Below are 20,370 nucleotides of genomic sequence, written 5' to 3'. Positions count from 1 at the left end.
CGTAGTTTGACCTTCCAGTAGGCATGCACAAACGATTAAGCATCATTAACAAAACCAAAAAGGTGGCCGATAGGTCAATGTTAGGAAACATATGCCTATGATTTGTCTCTATATAAATTCGCGCATGCCTGATTGGAAGGCGCAAATACGCGAAGAGGCGGGGCGAAAATTCGCCAAATGTTGGGGTAAAAAATACGCCGTATAATTAATGGACCCATTTTCGCCCCGCCATGGCAGAATATGGCGTATTTTCACCCCGTCGTATTTTCGCCTAGCCATTTGGTGTTTTTTCGTATTGTCATAATTAAAATCGCGGCGAAAATACGCAATGGCAGAAATCAGCCACCATAGATCATTTAACTTTTTAATATGAACTGTATTAACGGCATTGGAGGACTGTCGTTATTCACCAAGTCACCATACTTAAAAAAGATGCACTTTTGTCTATGTTATCGACGGGCTAAAAACGATGACCTTAGCATTTATTTTGAATCGCATCATGAATGAAAACATTTCAATGTTGTTTTGTTTTTGTTTATCTTTTAAACATTGTACGCCCTTACCGCCCCAGTGAACGTATTGTTGTATTAAATCTAAAAGAGATCGAGTTTAAATAGAGCTGTACACAGTATTATGGAGACTTGCAAGTATTATATTATATGTATACATGGCTGCATGGCCAAGTTGAAACAAAAATGCACTCCAGCGTAAAGACGGTGTGTTTATACATAAACCTGAAAACCAATACGGCAGCACACTATATGATACATGATACATGTTTTGTTATTATTCAGTTTTCAGTCAGTTTCATGTAGCAAAAAAGAGTTTCTTTGATATTTAGTTTTCAGTCAGTTTAATTTAGGTAGTCAAAAGCGTTTCGTTAAACAAGCGCACATAAAAGGATTTCATAAAGTAGAACAATGCGTTTATCAGTGATCCTATTTAGGTCAGGTTTGTTTACATCGCGGTTAAGTTCAGTACCTCAAGGACAAGCGTGGAAGCATTGCAAGTTTAATCTAAAACCGGTTCGATTTTCGTCGTCGGCAACATTGCAGATGGATCTAAGCGGGATCTACCCCCCGATAGCCACCCCGTTCAAGAATGATGAGACTATTGATTATGACAAGCTACAGGAGAACATGGCCATTTGGAATAAGATAGCTTTTAGAGGTGAGCTGACATGTATATAGATTGCATTACATTATTCAATGGATGTATTTCAGTCACGTAAATTGCAATGCATTCGATAGCTATATTTTACGGAATGCCGTTAGGGCCATCGCCTAGGTTATGCACCAGTCAATTGAAACCACGGCTCCCCCAGGTCCGGGGAATAGCGGGGACTTTGACTTTCGGTCCAGCCAAGCCCGGGTAAAATCGCAGGGACGAACTTCTGGTTAAATCCCCGAAAATGCCCCCGCACCCCAGGGACCATAGGTAAGGACCATTCCCAGCTATTTTTGGCGCGAAGACAAAACCTCCGCATTTACCCGGCACTGCGGGGCCACCTGGAAGGTAAAAACACGGCCCATTTCCCCGCGGCTATCCCCGGTATACCTCCGGACCTGGGGGGCCGTGGTTACATTTGACTGGTGAATTAATGCTTACTTTAGGCTAGGTGTTTCATTTTATTTCAGGCTACGTGCGGTTTGATACAGGTTAATGCTTACTTCAGGCTACGTGTTTCATTTAGGTGTATACTAAATTTCAGGCTACGTTTTTACACAGGTGTATACTAAATTTCGGGCTATGTGTTTCAAATATGTTTTTGTTTATTTAAGGCTACGTGGTACAGGGGTCTAACGGAGAGTACGTGTACCTACGAGACGATGAGCGCGTGGAACTCGTGCGGCGAGTGTCGGAAATGGCTGCTCCTGGGAAACTAATTATCGCCGGGGCTGGATGCGAATGTAAGTTGTTACAATTGACAGTAGCTTTCTTATGACCGCTTGCTCAACTTTTCTCAACCGAGTTTATCGGATTACAAGAAATGATACCCATTGTTATTTTACACGGTAAGTGAATCTTGTAGTATAAATCTAGATTTGTTAAGAATTAAACCGTTTCATTCTTAAATCTGTATAAATGTCACGTGAGGCAACACATTGATCTTTTTTATTTCCTCAACTTTGTGTTAAGTTATTATTAATACTGGCTCAAGTTATATTTACTCAAATTTGTAGCAAAATAATCAAGCAATGGCACTAAGATAATTCCAAATTAAAGACTAAAATGTACAAAGATCTTTTAAATTATTGAAACGGGCCAAGGGTGGTATTCAATATTGGTCTTATTTGATTATAGAACGATGTAGCTAATCGGATTAATCGATAAAAATAACGAGCCTATACAGTGAATAGAGTCAATGGTGTATGACCATGAGAATGACTTAAGTTGCATATTGATTACCACCCAAAACTGAGCAACTGGCCATTGGTCAAGTGTTGCCTCTAGAATACCATATCAGGTAGTCTACAATAGTAAGTCTTATGTAAAGTATGGCCATGAACTTAAATTGCAACCTCAATATTTCATTTTCACGTCCCTTAGCCACCCGTGACACGACGGCCATGTGTCGGCGGATGGCGGACGCCGGGGCCAAGGCGGTCCTCGTGGTCACGCCCTTCTTCTACAAGAGTCTTATGAATAACGACGCCCTCGTTGCTCATTTCACCAAGGTACATAATTTTATACAATTAAAGGTCGTTGCGAACCATCAGATTTTAAAACTGCCTTCATTAATCACAATTAATGTCCTCATTGCGCTGAAGGGTACGTACAATTAAATACAGTGTGCACGCACATCTAGTAGACTAATACACACTCTGTTTCCAGGCGGTGTGTATGCGGCACAATTTTGAAGGAAATACGAATTCCACAAAAATATGTATTTCTCGTAGTCACACCCTGATAAGCAGTTGTCGCCCATTTACGTTTTTGTGCACGTGGTACTCGGTAGTGAACATTCCTTTCTACGTCGGTTCATAAGCCATAGCGTCCGCAGTGCTAGCTTTACACCTAATGAGTAATGTACGTACTTATATAACCGTCGTACTTCCAACGGGCTCATGGATGGCGCATTTTACTCCTAATGTACGCTCACATGATCGTCATACCTCTAACGAACTCATAGATAACGCATTTCACTCCTAATGTACGCTCACATGATCGTCATACCTCTAACGAGCTCATAGATAACGCATTTCACTCCTAATGTACGCTCACATGATCGTCATACCTCTAACGAGCTCGCAGATAACGCATTTCACTCCTAAAGTACGTACATATGACCGTCACACCTCTAACGAACTCATAGATAACGCATTTCACTCCTAATGTACGCTCACATGATCGTCATACCTCTAACGAGCTCGTAGATAACGCATTTCACTCCTAATGTACGCTCACATGATCGTCATACCTCTAACGAGCTCGTAGATAACGCAGATAACGCATTTCACTCCTAATGTACGCTCACATGATCGTCATACCTCTAACGAGCTCGTAGATAACGCATTTCACTCCTAATGTACGTACATATGACCGTCATACCTCTAACGAGCTCGTAGATAACGCATTTCACTCCTTATGTACGTACATATGACCGTCATACCTCTACCGAGCTCGTAGATAACGCATTTCACTCCTAATGAACGTACATATGACCGTCATACCTCTACCGAGCTCGTAGATAACGCATTTCACTCCTAATGAACGTACATATGACCGTCATACCTCTACCGAGCTCGTAGATAACGCATTTCACTCCTAATGAACGCACATATGACCGTCATACCTCTACCGAGCTCGTAGATAACGCATTTCACTCCTAATGAACGCACATATGACCGTCATACCTCTACCGAGCTCGTAGATAACGCATTTCACTCCTAATGTACGTACATATGACCGTCATACCTCTACCGAGCTCGTAGATAACGCATTTCACTCCTAATGAACGCACATATGACCGTCATACCTCTACCGAGCTCGTAGATAACGCATTTCACTCCTAATGAACGCACATATGACCGTCATACCTCTAACGAGCTCGTAGATAACGCATTTCACTCCTAATGAACGCTCACATGACCGTCATACCTCTAACGAGCTCGTAGATAACGCATTTCACTCCTAATGTACGCACACATGACCGTCATACCTCTAACGAGCTCGTAGATAACGCATTTCACTCCTAATGTACGCACACATGACCGTCATACCTCTAACGAGCTCGTAGATAACGCATTTCACTCCTAATGAACGTACACATGACCGTCATACCTCTAACGAGCTCGTAGATAACGCATTTCACTCCTAATGAACGTACACATGACCGTCATACCTCTACCGAGCTCGTAGATAACGCATTTCACTCCTAATGAACGTACACATGACCGTCATACCTCTACCGAGCTCGTAGATAACGCATTTCACTCCTAATGAACGTACATATGACCGTCATACCTCTAACGAGCTCGTAGATAACGCATTTCACTCCTAATGAACGTACATATGACCGTCATACCTCTAACGAGCTCGTAGATAACGCATTTCACTCCTAATGAACGCTCACATGATCGTCATACCTCTAACGAGCTCGTAGATAACGCATTTCACTCCTAATGTACGCACACATGATCGTCATACCTCTAACGAGCTCGTAGATAACGCATTTCACTCCTAATGTACGCACACATGACCGTCATACCTCTACCGAGCTAACAGATAACGCATTTCACTCCTAATTTACGTACATATGACCGTCATACCTCTACCGAGCTAACAGATAACGCATTTCACTCCTAATGTACGTACATATGACCGTCATACCTCTACCGAGCTAACAGATAACGCATTTCACTCCTAATGTACGTACATATGACCGTCATACCTCTACCGAGCTAACAGATAACGCAGTTCACTCCTAATTTACGTACATATGACCGTCATACCTCAAACGAGCTAACAGATAACGCATTTCACTCCTAATGTACGTACATATGACCGTCATACCTCAAACGAGCTCACAGATAACGCATTTCACTCCTAATGTACGTACATATGACCTTCATACCTCAAACGAGCTCGTAGATAACGCATTCACTCCTAATTTACGTACATATGACCGTCATACCTCTAACGAGCTCGTAGATAACGCATTTCACTCCTAATGTACGTACATATGACCGTCATACCTCAAACGAGCTCGTAGATAACGCATTTCACTCCTAATGTACGTACATATGACCGTCATACCTCTACCGAGCTAACAGATAACGCATTTCACTCCTAATGTACGTACATATGACCGTCATACCTCTAACGAGCTCACAGATAACGCATTTCACTCCTAATGTACGTACATATGACCGTCATACCTCTAACGAGCTCATAGATAACGCATTTCACTCCTAATGTACGTACATATGACCGTCATACCTCAAACGAGCTCGTACATGTAGATAACGCATTTCACTCCTTATGTATGTACATATGATCGTTATACTTCTATCAGGCTCGTAGATCGCACATTTCACTCCTAATGTATCTATTTATATGATCGCCGTACTTCTAACGGGCTCGTAGATCGCACATTTCACTCCTAATGTAACTATTTATATGATCGTCGCACTTCTATCGGGCTCGTAGGTCGCACATTTCACTCCTAATGTATTTATTTATATGATCGTCGTACTTCTATCGGGCTCGTAGATCGCACATTTCACTCCTAATGTATCTATTTATATGATCGCCGTATTTCTATCAGGCTCGTAGATCGCACATTTCACTCCTAATGTATCTATTTATATGATCGTCGTACTTCTAACGGGCTCGTAGATAGCACATTTCACTCCTAATATATCTATTTATATGATCGTCGTACTTCTATCGGGCTCGTACATCGCATATTTCACTCCTTATGTATCTATTTATATGATCGTCGTACTTCTATTCACTCGTAGATCGCACATTTCACTCCTAATGTATCTATTTATATGATCGTCGTACTTCTATCGGGCTCGTTGATCGCACATTTCACTCCTAATGTATCTATTTATATGATCGTCGTACTTCTATCGGGCTTGTAGATCGCACATTTCACTCCTAATGTATCTATTTAAATGATCGTCGTACTTCTATTCACTCGTAGATCGCACATTTCACTCCTAATGTATCTATTTATATGATCGTCGTTCTTCTATCGGGCTCGTTGATCGCACATTTCACTCCTAATGTATCTATTTATATGATCGTCGTACTTCTATCGGGCTCGTTGATCGCACATTTCACTCCTAATGTATTTATTTATATGATCGTCGTTCTTCTATCGGGCTTGTAGATCGCACATTTCACTCCTAATGTATCTATTTATATGATCGTCGTACTTCAATCGGGCTTGTAGATCGCACATTTCACTCCTAATGTATCTATTTATATGATCGTCGTTCTTCTATCGGGCTCGTTGATCGCACATTTCACTCCTAATGTATCTATTTATATGATCGTCGTACTTCAATCGGGCTTGTAGATCGCACATTTCACTCCTAATGTATCTATTTATATGATCGTCGTACTTCAATCGGGCTTGTAGATCGCACATTTCACTCCTAATGTATTTATTTATATGATCGTCGTACTTCTATCGGGCTTGAAGATCGCACATTTCACTCCTAATGTATCTATTTATATGATCGTCGTACTTCAATCGGGCTTGTAGATCGCACATTTCACTCCTAATGTATCTATTTATATGATCGTCGTACTTCTATCGGGCTCGTAGATCGCACATTTCACTCCTAATGTATCTATTTATATGATCGTCGTACTTCAATCGGGCTTGTAGATCGCACATTTCACTCCTAATGTATTTATTTATATGATCGTCGTACTTCTATCGGGCTTGAAGATCGCACATTTCACTCCTAATGTATCTATTTATATAATCGCCGTACTTCTATCGGGCTTGTAGATCGTACATTTCACTCCTAATGTATCTATTTATATGATCGTCGTACTTATATCGACTTGTAGATCGCACATTTCACTCTTAATGTATTTATTTATATAATCGTCGTACTTCTATCGGGCTGGAAGATCGCACATTTCACTCCTAATATATCTATTTATATGATCGCCGTACTTCTGTCGACTTGTAGATCGCACATTTCACTCCTAATGTATCTATTTATATGATCGTCGTACTTCTATCGGGCTCGTTGATCGCACATTTCACTCCTAATGTATCTATTTAAATGATCGTCGTACTTCTATTCACTCGTAGATCGCACATTTCACTCCTAATGTATCTATTTATATGATCGTCGTACTTCTATCGGGCTCGTTGATCGCACATTTCACTCCTAATGTATCTATTTAAATGATCGTCGTACTTCTATTCACTCGTAGATCGCATATTTCACTCCTAATGTATCTATTTATATGATCGTCGTACTTCTATCGGGCTCGTTGATCGCACATTTCACTCCTAATGTATCTATTTAAATGATCGTCGTACTTCTATTCACTCGTAGATCGCACATTTCACTCCTAATGTATCTATTTATATGATCGTCGTACTTCTATCGGGCTCGTTGATCGCACATTTCACTCCTAATGTATCTATTTAAATGATCGTCGTACTTCTATTCACTCGTAGATCGCACATTTCACTCCTAATGTATCTATTTATATGATCGTCGTATTTCTGTCGGGCTCGTAGATCGCACATTTCACTCCTAATGTATCTATTTATATGATCGTCGTACTTCTATCGGGCTGGAAGATCGCACATTTCACTCCTAATGTATCTATTTATATGATCGTCGTACTTCTATCGACTTGTAGATCGCACATTTCACTCCTAATGTATCTATTTATATGATCGTCGTACTTCTATCGGGCTCGTTGATCGCACATTTCACTCCTAATGTATCTATTTAAATGATCGTCGTACTTCTATTCACTCGTAGATCGCACATTTCACTCCTAATGTATCTATTTATATGATCGTCGTACTTCTATCGGGCTCGTTGATCGCACATTTCACTCCTAATGTATCTATTTATATGATCGTCGTACTTATATCGACTTGTAGATCGCACATTTCACTCTTAATGTATTTATTTATATAATCGTCGTACTTCTATCGGGCTGGAAGATCGCACATTTCACTCCTAATATATCTATTTATATGATCGCCGTACTTCTGTCGACTTGTAGATCGCACATTTCACTCCTAATGTATCTATTTATATGATCGTCGTACTTCTATCGGGCTCGTTGATCGCACATTTCACTCCTAATGTATCTATTTAAATGATCGTCGTACTTCTATTCACTCGTAGATCGCACATTTCACTCCTAATGTATCTATTTATATGATCGTCGTACTTATATCGACTTGTAGATCGCACATTTCACTCTTAATGTATTTATTTATATAATCGTCGTACTTCTATCGGGCTGGAAGATCGCACATTTCACTCCTAATATATCTATTTATATGATCGCCGTACTTCTGTCGACTTGTAGATCGCACATTTCACTCCTAATGTATCTATTTATATGATCGTCGTACTTCTATCGGGCTCGTTGATCGCACATTTCACTCCTAATGTATCTATTTAAATGATCGTCGTACTTCTATTCACTCGTAGATCGCACATTTCACTCCTAATGTATCTATTTATATGATCGTCGTACTTCTATCGGGCTCGTTGATCGCACATTTCACTCCTAATGTATCTATTTAAATGATCGTCGTACTTCTATTCACTCGTAGATCGCATATTTCACTCCTAATGTATCTATTTATATGATCGTCGTACTTCTATCGGGCTCGTTGATCGCACATTTCACTCCTAATGTATCTATTTAAATGATCGTCGTACTTCTATTCACTCGTAGATCGCACATTTCACTCCTAATGTATCTATTTATATGATCGTCGTATTTCTGTCGTGCTCGTAGATCGCACATTTCACTCCTAATGTATCTATTTATATGATCGTCGTACTTCTATCGGGCTGGAAGATCGCACATTTCACTCCTAATGTATCTATTTATATGATCGTCGTACTTCTATCGACTTGTAGATCGCACATTTCACTCCTAATGTATCTATTTATATGATCGTCGTACTTCTATCGGGCTCGTTGATCGCACATTTCACTCCTAATGTATCTATTTAAATGATCGTCGTACTTCTATTCACTCGTAGATCGCACATTTCACTCCTATTGTATCTATTTATATGATCGTCGTACTTCTATCGGGCTCGTTGATCGCACATTTCACTCCTAATGTATCTATTTATATGATCGTCGTACTTCTATTCACTCGTAGATCGCACATTTCACTCCTAATGTATCTATTTATATGATCGTCGTACTTCTATCGGGCTCGTTGATCGCACATTTCACTCCTAATGTATCTATTTAAATGATCGTCGTACTTCTATTCACTCGTAGATCGCACATTTCACTCCTAATGTATCTCTTTATATGATCGTCGTACTTCTATCGGGCTCGTTGATCGCACATTTCACTCCTAATGTATCTATTTAAATGATCGTCGTACTTCTATTCACTCGTAGATCGCACATTTCACTCCTAATGTATCTATTTATATGATCGTCGTACTTCTATCGGGCTCGTTAGATCGCACATTTCACTCCTAATGTATCTATTTAAATGATCGTCGTACTTCTATTCACTCGTAGATCGCACATTTCACTCCTAATGTATCTATTTATATGATCGTCGTACTTCTATCGGGCTCGTAGATCGCACATTTCACTCCTAATGTATCTATTTAAATGATCGTCGTACTTCTATTCACTCGTAGATCGCACATTTCACTCCTAATGTATCTATTTATATGATCGTCGTACTTCTATCGGGCTCGTTGATCGCACATTTCACTCCTAATGTATCTATTTAAATGATCGTCGTACTTCTATTCACTCGTAGATCGCACATTTCACTCCTAATGTATCTATTTATATAATCGTCCGTACTTCTATCGGGCTCGTTGATCGCACATTTCACTCCTAATGTATCTATTTAAATGATCGTCGTACTTCTATTCACTCGTAGATCGCACATTTCACTCCTAATGTATCTATTTATATGATCGTCCGTACTTCTATCGGGCTCGTTAGATCGCACATTTCACTCCTAATGTATCTATTTATATGATCGTCGTACTTCTATCGGGCTCGTAGATCGTACATTTCACTCCTAATGTATCTATTTATATGATCGTCGTACTTCTATCGGGCTCGTAGATCGTACATTTCACTCCTAATGTATCTATTTATATGATCGTCGTACTTCTATCGGGCTCGTAGATCGTACATTTCACTCCTAATGTATCTATTTATATGATCGTCGTACTTCTATCGGGCTCGTAGATTACACATTTCACTCCTAATGTATCTATTTATATGATCGTCGTACTTCTATCGGGCTCGTAGATCGCATATTTCACTCCTTATGTATCTATTTATATGATCGTCGTACTTCTATCGGGCTCGTAGATCGCACATTTCACTCCTAATGTATCTATTTATATGATCGTCGTACTTCTATCGGGCTCGTAGATCGTACATTTCACTCCTAATGTATCTATTTATATGATCGTCGTACTTCTATCGGGCTCGTAGATCGTACATTTCACTCCTAATGTATCTATTTATATGATCGTCGTACTTCTATCGGGCTCGTAGATCGTACATTTCACTCCTAATGTATCTATTTAAATGATCGTCGTACTTCTGTCGACTTGTAGATCGCACATTTCACTCCTAATGTATCTATTTATATGATCGTCGTACTTCTATCGGGCTCGTAGATCGCACATTTCACTCCTAATGTATCTATTTATATGATCGTCGTACTTCTATCGGGCTCGTAGATCGCATATTTCACTCCTTATGTATCTATTTATATGATCGTCGTACTTCTATCGGGCTCGTAGATCGCACATTTCACTCCTAATGTATCTATTTAAATGATCGTCGTACTTCTATTCAGCTCGTAGATCGCACATTTCACTCCTAATGTATCTATTTATATGATCGTCGTACTTCTATCGGGCTCGTAGATCGCACATTTCACTCCTAATGTATCTATTTATATGATCGTCGTACTTCTATCGGGCTCGTAGATCGTACATTTCACTCCTAATGTATCTATTTATATGATCGTCGTACTTCTATCGGGCTCGTAGATCGTACATTTCACTCCTAATGTATCTATTTATATGATCGTCGTACTTCTATTCACTCGTAGATCGCACATTTCACTCCTAATGTATCTATTTAAATGATCGTCGTACTTCTATCGGGCTCGTAGATCGTACATTTCACTCCTAATGTATCTATTTAAATGATCGTCGTACTTCTATTCACTCGTAGATCGCACATTTCACTCCTAATGTATCTATTTAAATGATCGTCGTACTTCTATCGGGCTCGTAGATCGTACATTTCACTCCTAATGTATCTATTTAATATGATCGTCGTACTTCTATTCAGGCTCGTAGATCGCACATTTCACTCCTAATGTATCTATTTATATGATCGTCGTACTTCTATCGGGCTCGTAGATTGCACATTTCACTCCTAATGTATCTATTTATATGATCGTCGTACTTCTATCGGGCTCGTAGATCGTACATTTCACTCCTAATGTATCTATTTATATGATCGTCGTACTTCTATCGGGCTCGTAGATCGTACATTTCACTCCTAATGTATCTATTTATATGATCGTCGTACTTCTATCGGGCTCGTAGATTACACATTTCACTCCTAATGTATCTATTTATATGATCGTCGTACTTCTATCGGGCTCGTAGATCGCATATTTCACTCCTTAATGTATCTATTTATATGATCGTCGTACTTCTATCGGGCTCGTAGATCGCACATTTCACTCCTAATGTATCTATTTATATGATCGTCGTACTTCTATCGGGCTCGTAGATCGTACATTTCACTCCTAATGTATCTATTTATATGATCGTCGTACTTCTATCGGGCTCGTAGATCGTACATTTCACTCCTAATGTATCTATTTATATGATCGTCGTACTTCTATCGGGCTCGTAGATCGTACATTTCACTCCTAATGTATCTATTTAAATGATCGTCGTACTTCTATTCACTCGTAGATCGTACATTTCACTCCTAATGTATCTATTTATATGATCGTCGTACTTCTATCGGGCTCGTAGATCGCACATTTCACTCCTAATGTATCTATTTATATGATCGTCGTACTTCTATCGGGCTCGTAGATCGCATATTTCACTCCTTATGTATCTATTTATATGATCGTCGTACTTCTATCGGGCTCGTAGATCGCACATTTCACTCCTAATGTATCTATTCATATGATCGTCGTTCTTCGATCGGGCTCGTAGATCGCACATTTCACTCCTAATGTATCTATTTATATGATCGTCGTACTTCTATCGGGCTCGTAGATTACACATTTCACTCCTAATGTATCTATTTAAATGATCGTCGTACTTCTATTCACTCGTAGATCGCACATTTCACTCCTAATGTATCTATTTATATAATCGTCGTACTTCTATCGGGCTCGTAGATTACACATTTCACTCCTAATGTATCTATTTAAATGATCGTCGTACTTCTATCGGGCTCGTAGATCGCACATTTCACTCCTAATGTATCTATTTATATGATCGTCGTACTTCTATCGGGCTCGTAGATTACACATTTAACGAAGGTTCTCCTTTCCTTTGCTGTATCTTTGTAACACAGATATATAACTTTTTAAAGTTATTTTTTATTATTGTTTACGTTCTGTCTTTTAAGATGGGTAAACGGCTTGTTTTCAGTTGTGTTCTTCAATATGTGGCCTTATTAGTAAGTTTTTCATGGATATTCACGTCAGGTAGCAGATGAGAGTCCAGTTCCCGTGATCCTGTACAGCGTGCCAGGGAACACCGGGATAGACCTGGCACCGGAAGTCGTCATCCAGCTGTCCACCCATCCCAACATCGCCGGGGTCAAGGACAGTGGCGGAGACGTTAGCATGTTTTTGTTTGTTTTATTAATTTGTCCGTTTATGTGATGTCCTCGTATTACCAAAAAATAGAAGGCATTTCACTAATTCTTAATCTAAACACATTTTATTACATTATAGCTTAGAATGATTTAAAAACACTTTAGTTGGTCAACAGGAATTTGTTGGATAAATCTGGACCAATCAATAAACAGTTTGGCCAATCATAACCAAACCAAAGCATTGATCTGTTTTACACAATTGACTGCATGCCATTTAGCATCTGATGTATCTAGCATCAAAGGTAACTACTCGGCCATCTCCGGCAAGCTCGGATTAATAGCCGACTGTGTTCCGATTGACATATGATGGCAGTCGGAGTTCTTGTTTACTCCCCCCCCCCCCTGCAGCATTACTATACATTTATACCTGTTTTCTGAAATTAGAGTTCCGTAAAAAACATAATTAAATTCAGTTCCATTGTCAAACATGCTCTGTGTCCCTGTGGAAGTAAACTCACTGAGAACAAAAATATATGAAAAAAGACTTGCCTTTACTTTCAGATTTCCAAGATCGGATACATGGTTCACAAGACAAAAGGGAACAACTTCCAGGTCCTTGCCGGGTCAGCCAGTTTTCTACTTCCGGCCTACACTGTCGGTACGTCCGTTATACCAGTAATAGCTTGCGCTAGTTTAGGCACTTCACGAGCTAATCAGTCCAATATTTTTTGGGTCATCCCGTTTAGAAAGATCATGTTGCCCAACACAACAACTACCCATTAGATCTTGCATGGGAGTATGATTAAATAAATTTGATATTGGTGCCAGGTCTTTTCCTCTTTCGATTGTAAGTAGATATAATAGTCACACCCATAAGGATATTGAGGCTATGTCGCCATAAGGATATTGAGGCTATGTCGCCCCTGCTTCCTTACATGATTCGTATTGCTATCGCATTCTTAAATACTTACGATATGTTTTCTACTCTCAATACGACACTTAACTCTTATTGTAAATCTTTATAATGTGTATGTCGCAATGATTATGTTTGGAATGTCAAAGGCATTTATATGCAGCTTATGCCAATAACATTTGAATTTTAAACTTTTGAGCTATATTGTGCGTCCAGGCGCGTAGCTACCTACATGTATACGCGAGTACGCGGCTGAATCCACATGATTCTGACGATTTTTTTTAAATCAACCAAAGTTGCAGTATGCGTAGTTGACTACATGATCATAAAACTATCAATTTTCCAGTACTAAATAAAGCACCTCAGAACACCCAGAATGCACCAGATTGCACCATGATTTTCATTTTTTTCCGAGGGGGCATGCCCTTTGACCCCGTAGCACAAACATGAATCCACATGAATAGAGGGCTAGCTACGCCTCTGGCTATTTGCTGTAAAATGAAAGATATGTAAACAAAATAACCGACCATTAATGACAAGTATTAACAACTTCTCCGTTCAATCTTTACTAGGTGCGGTGGGTGGGGTACTGGCCTTGGCGAACATTCTCGGGGACCACTGTTGTCGTCTGGAGGAGCTCTTCAAGGCGGGAAAAATGGAGGAAGCAAAAGAGCTTCAACATCGCATGATTGGACCAAACCTAGCGGTATGTCAGAGTTGCGTTGGGGTCACAAACTGAACACCATAAATTATATACGACGGCCAAAATACATACAAACATTGCTAGAGCGAGTTATTTGGTTCGTGTCATTCGGCTTCGTCGCATATCGTATACACATTTGACTCAGCTCTGGGACAAATTCATACATGATTTGTCCACGCAGTCATGTATATGTATCCCAGGTCTGCGAGTCAGCGGCAATCGATGGCTTTGCTTTAAAAAGTATACTACTTAAAACGATTTCCGAAATCCACTCCATTCAGTGTTTTTTTGCGAAAGTGATTCAAAGTGGCAGCGTAACGTTTTTTTGGTTGGCATGATAACCGACGGCAGCTGTTAGGTTCTGGTTGTCATACAATATATTACGAATAGGGAATTCTGTTCAGATTGTCACACACTTATTCAACAAAGAAGTTTGTGTACCGAGCTTCAAATCCAGTGGAAATGCTGTGATATTCTGGAGGCATAGATCCAGATCAGGCCACCTTTGTTGCTCAATGCCATATTTTAATGTATTTTCAGGTAACTAAGAAGTTCGGAGTGCCGGGCCTCAAGTCTGCAATGGAAATGCTGGGTTACTTTGGAGGCCCAAATAGGTCACCATTGTTGCCTATATCCGATACCAACAAGGCGGCGCTGAGGAAAATAATCACAGAGGAGGGATTTTTGACATGATAAAATTATAACGTCAGTATGATGATGTAGACATTTTCTGCTAAAATATATTTATTTAACCAGAAGAGACACTGTACTCCGAAACATATGTGTATATACATGTATGTACGTACATGTGCATAATTAATTGACGTATAAACGTTATCAAGTCAGACATGACTATCAGTATTGTAATTTACAAGTCCATGTATCTGCATTTTGTTGTTAAGTATTTTTTACTGTCAAATTCCGATATGTAAATACAGAGAAATATGTATATAGTTATACATGCATACTTATGACTATAAATATTTTAAACATTTTACCAGTTGTTGTCCCATCTTTTGATATGAATGATTTCTAGGGTAGAGACAAATGAGCAATGTACATTGAACTCATTTTTAAATCTCAAACAAGATGCCGGATACTTCTGGCCTTCAGTCATTCATTAAGTTTTATGCTGTTCATACTTTTGAGTTAGAGTTGACAAATTCCATATTGTATCACACACATTGTGTAAAGTTTGGTATTGTATCACACACATTGTGTAAAGTTTGGTATTGTATCACACACATTGTGTAAAGTTTGGTATTGTATCACACACATTGTGTAAAGTTTGGTATTGTATCACACACAAAGTGTAAAGTTTGGTATTGTATCACACACATTGTGTAAAGTTTGGTATTGTATCACACACATTGTGTAAAGTTTGGTATTGTATCACACACATTGTGTAAAGTTTGGTATTGTATCACACACATTGTGTAAAGTTTGGTATTGTATCACACACATTGTGTAAAGTTTGGAAATCCATGATCAGACATTTCTGTCCGTTGTTTTATATTGAATTGTTCATTTTATATATACAATACATTATATATGTGTACCTATAGTGCCAACTTACCTGTAAATGGTAACAAAAACAACAAACGACATGAATGTTATACAAGTTTAATACCGTAACCATTATGATTTGTATTGTTTTGCTAAAAGGCAAGAAAAGTCATGAATATTTATAACAGTAAATACACTGTTTCTAAAAAATTGTATTGTCCAGTATTGCAAAAGTGTTTTGAAGCTGGGTGTTTTTGCATTTCAAACTTACATAGCAATATACACTAATTAGTAGTTTACTCAGTCTTTTATCTAAATGTACTTGTACATCTCGTAACATAAATATGAACAAACATACGTTTACTTTGAAGCCAAATAAGATGTGTACTTTATCAGGCAAACAAGATGTGTATATTATTCTAGTTTTGGGGGGCACATCATACTACGCTATAGGATAGGTATATGTTTAGTTACTAGGCAATAATATATATGTGTCACTTTGATCAGGCAAGCTCAAACATTATTGGCATGTGTGTTTTTAATAGGCAATAAAAGGTAATTACAAGTCATTAGTATATATTGTTACAATGATAGACACACATTCATGTGAAGGTGTATTGCAATGATATTATATATACATATACATGTAGAAAAGAAATATACTGAATATAATATGGTTACACAGTAAAAAAGAAATCAATAATATGTGTACAAACAATTCAGAAAAAAATATATAATTACTAAAGAAAATAGCGAGTATATAGCAATATAAAATACAACAGTATGTATATAGAATGTATAGTTAACAACCTATTGCAAATATAAAGGAAACTTAACAAAGTATCAGTTAAAGGTAGAAAAAGGCCAGCAAATCATAACGTTATGTATAATTTTCACAGATAGAAACAGGCAAGCAGGGGTTCTAACAGCTGATAACTGTTAATCCTGAAAAACAGGGGGAGGGGTGTTAGATTATGAGGGATTTATGCCTAAAGCAGTTTAAGGGGGCTTACAGCCCTTTTGATATTCTATAGTCATTTCAAAATTCAAGGTAATAATTCCTACTCTTTATGATCCAAGCATCTAAGCGAAAAAGATTTTTTGTAAGTGTAAGTCTTATCAGGCAGATACCATTATTCTTTAAGATGGAAAATAAACAAAATCTTCTACAGCAAATATTATGATTTAAAAATGATCTCAAGTGTGTACTGCACTGCAAATATCATATTGCTAAATGGTCAGGGTAAAGTATTGTCTTACAATGGAAATATCATAACTGGGCATAGCCTACTCATTTTGATAATCATAGCTGAATTGTGTAAATTTAGGCAAGTTCAAAGGAGATGCTCCTAAAATTGCTACAAACCAAACTTTTGTTTTAAATAAACTAAATCAATCATCAACATTACAAAAAAATAGCAAACCAAACACTTAATTAAAAGTTAATACAATATAATTTCTAATATGAACAAAATTGCTTCTAGCATTTCTCAGCATTTCCCTCCAAAATCTACATGCTCAATAAATATCAAGTTCACTAAAAGCTAAACTAAAAAAAAATTGCAAGGACTTTAGTTAATGCCATTAATAAGACTGTAGCAACTGTACAGAACTGTGCTCATTTGAATATTAAGGTGAAATATCACATGGTATAGTAACAAATATCAACACTGAAAATTGCATAGCATTGTATACAAAAATTGTTATTCTAATCATGACAAGTTTATCGTTGTGCATACATTGATAGAAGCAAAAAGCATTACAGAATATTTTCAAAAACAAGTTTACATATGAAATTTTAGAAAATAGATCCACCTTTATTATATCCATATTTTTTCTTTCAATCATTTATAGCTTTGTTACAGACCACATAATTTATTTATTAATAATTTCACAAATAAACTAATATCAATTACATAGAAACATCTGCTTCAGCCATTTAGCTAAAAAAAATGCTACATTTAGAACTACACTAAAATATAACATAAGTAAAATTCTAACAATATTTCCAATACATTAACTTTTTCAAATTCATTTATCATAAATTACACATGCATATAAGCTCATCTTTTAACAAACATCACAACATTTGTTCCAAACATCAGCTATTTATTTGTTCAGTCACTCGTTTTCCCTGACTTCATGTTAGATCCCCTTTTAATCACAAAATATAATAAAGCTGTCTTTAGTTTGACATCACTAACTTTGTTCAACATATTTTTAGTTCTCTTTTTTCCCTTCTTACAAGACACTGAGAAACCGTCCAATCTGCCTTAGGTCCGCTTAGTTGGACCCGAAGTTTTTAGGCCTTTGTCCCCAGAATCCAGGCAGAAAGGTTGCCCTGAAAGTAGAAATGTTTGCCATGTTATAACGTAAACAACACTACACTTCAAATATCTTACTTCACCCTTCTACAAACTATAATAACATTTCAATAAGGAAAGATAACTTCTAAAATAGTAAGACAAGCAAATGCCAATGCACATCAGTTTTTCTTGGGTCCATCAAGGGGCATAACTTAATCATTAAAGCTAGAGTTGGAGTTTAGGCCTTGCCTCAAGTGCCAATGAAGGGGCATAACTTTACAATCATTAAAGCTAGAGTTGGAGTTTAGGCCTTGCCTCAAGTGCTAATGAAGGGGCATAACTTTACAATCATTAATGCTAGAGTTGGAGTTTAGGCCTTGCCTCAAGTGCCAACAAAGGGGCATAACTTTACAATAATTAAAGCTAGAGTTGGAGTTTAGGCCTTGCCTCAAGTGCCAATGAAGGGGCATAACTTTACAATCATTAAAGCTAGAGTTGGAGTTTAGGCCTTGCCTCAAATGTCAATGCATGTCGGTTTTTCTTGTTTAATAAAGGGGCATAACTTAACAATCATTGAAGCTAGAGTTTGAGTTTAGGCCTTGCCTCAAATGCCAAAGCACATTGGTTTTTTTTATTCCATCCAAGGGGCATAACTAAACAATCATTAAAGCTAGAGTTTGAGTTTAGGCCTTGCCTCAAATGCCAATGCTCAGCGGTTTTCTTGTTCCATACAAGAGGCATACTTTAATAGCTAATATTTACATTCACACTTCATTCCTAAACGATGGTTGTTGTTTATCAATTGCACTTTATTTCTGTATAAAGTGCAATGGCATTTCCCATCCATATCGCGTGCGTTTGTTCGATACTTCTGTCCTGTCATTGGGCGCAATAATACCAAGGGGCGGGGCATATTTACTACGGAACTATTTTTTTAATGAAATCGTAGTACAATTATTGGCAACATGCAAAACTAATCTGCAGTAAAGCAGTTAAAACAAAATAAGCAACGATAATTTGATTGATTTTAATGTAGATAATTTCATGATGAATGGAACAGTTGAAGAAACGTTTGTGTTAAAAAATGCTGTTAAATGTCCCGTAAATGCAAAAACAGTTAGTTCAAAGTAACCTCTATAACAGGTGCTTGTATGACGTCATGAGTGGTGTCATTGAAAAAGTTTTACATTAAGCTCGATTCGGGCCGCAACATAGCTCGGCAGCTGCATTTTGTTTCGACGCCATTTTTTGCAGTGTTCATTCGTTTTGAAAGTGTTGTTTTTTCGAAAATTGACTGGATTACTGGGATTATTTACACACAATACCTATTGGGTAATCAATTATTTACCTATTCAGTCCTACTTTAACCATTATTTGCTTTGATTTTTGAACTAATTTAAGCCTGAAAATTTTGTAAACATGTTCTTGATAAAATGTACAGCATCTTCAGCATTAGAGAAAAAATATTTGAAATTTCTTTGTTCATTGCATACCACATAGTGGAATCGGAAAGACAACTCAGCAGAAAATATGTAAGTTATATGACTTTTGTGGTTTATTTCCTGTTTTGGTATTTGTATGCAGCTACATTATATATTCTAAAATATGTTTTTGTGCAAAAGTTTGCATCGTTGACCAACTTTTGGTCAGAAACCAGGTCACTCAGCCTTCATTGTTATGATGCGGGCCCTGAAAGAGCATATGTAAAACAAACTAGAACTCCGCGAGTCCGATGTGTCGCCTGACAAATTATTTACTGTCGACATTATAGCTGTTAGATTGGCATTTTATTCAGTTATAGACAATGATGTTGCCATTTAACTTTCAAGTGTAGGTGGCATTTGAACCCTCAATCAGATATACCTACGGAATAAGTTTCAGGTTGAAACCTCCTATA

The 20,370-nt window shown here is 37.9% G+C and overlaps 2 protein-coding genes across 8 annotated transcripts in view; one reads left to right on the top strand and one right to left on the bottom strand.

Annotated features, from left to right (window-relative positions):
* The first annotated feature begins 753 nt into the window (after window positions 1–753).
* Window positions 754–15,656, top strand: LOC128212036 (4-hydroxy-2-oxoglutarate aldolase, mitochondrial-like). Its single transcript, XM_052917268.1, has 7 exons — window positions 754–1,170; window positions 1,782–1,910; window positions 2,551–2,678; window positions 12,933–13,067; window positions 13,607–13,703; window positions 14,531–14,664; window positions 15,202–15,656. Exons 1-7 carry the CDS (start codon window positions 921–923, stop codon window positions 15,352–15,354), a joined length of 1,026 nt encoding a protein of 341 aa, XP_052773228.1. The 5' UTR covers window positions 754–920; the 3' UTR covers window positions 15,355–15,656.
* A 614-nt stretch (window positions 15,657–16,270) lies between these two features.
* LOC128212035 (myoferlin-like) overlaps window positions 16,271–20,370 on the bottom strand; it is a 75,445-nt gene continuing 71,345 nt past the window's right edge. For all 7 annotated transcript variants that reach the window (XM_052917262.1, XM_052917267.1, XM_052917261.1 and 4 more), the window contains one exon: window positions 16,271–18,508. In XM_052917262.1, the coding sequence (XP_052773222.1) occupies window positions 18,470–18,508 (39 nt within the window). In that variant the 3' untranslated portion in view covers window positions 16,271–18,469. The remainder of the gene's footprint in view (window positions 18,509–20,370) is intronic.

The sequence above is a fragment of the Mya arenaria genome, chromosome 12, assembly GCF_026914265.1.
Source record: "Mya arenaria isolate MELC-2E11 chromosome 12, ASM2691426v1".
Taxonomy (NCBI): Eukaryota; Metazoa; Mollusca; class Bivalvia; order Myida; family Myidae; genus Mya; species Mya arenaria.
Note: the sequence above shows the minus strand (reverse complement) of the source record. Positions and strands in the feature narration are given on the sequence as shown.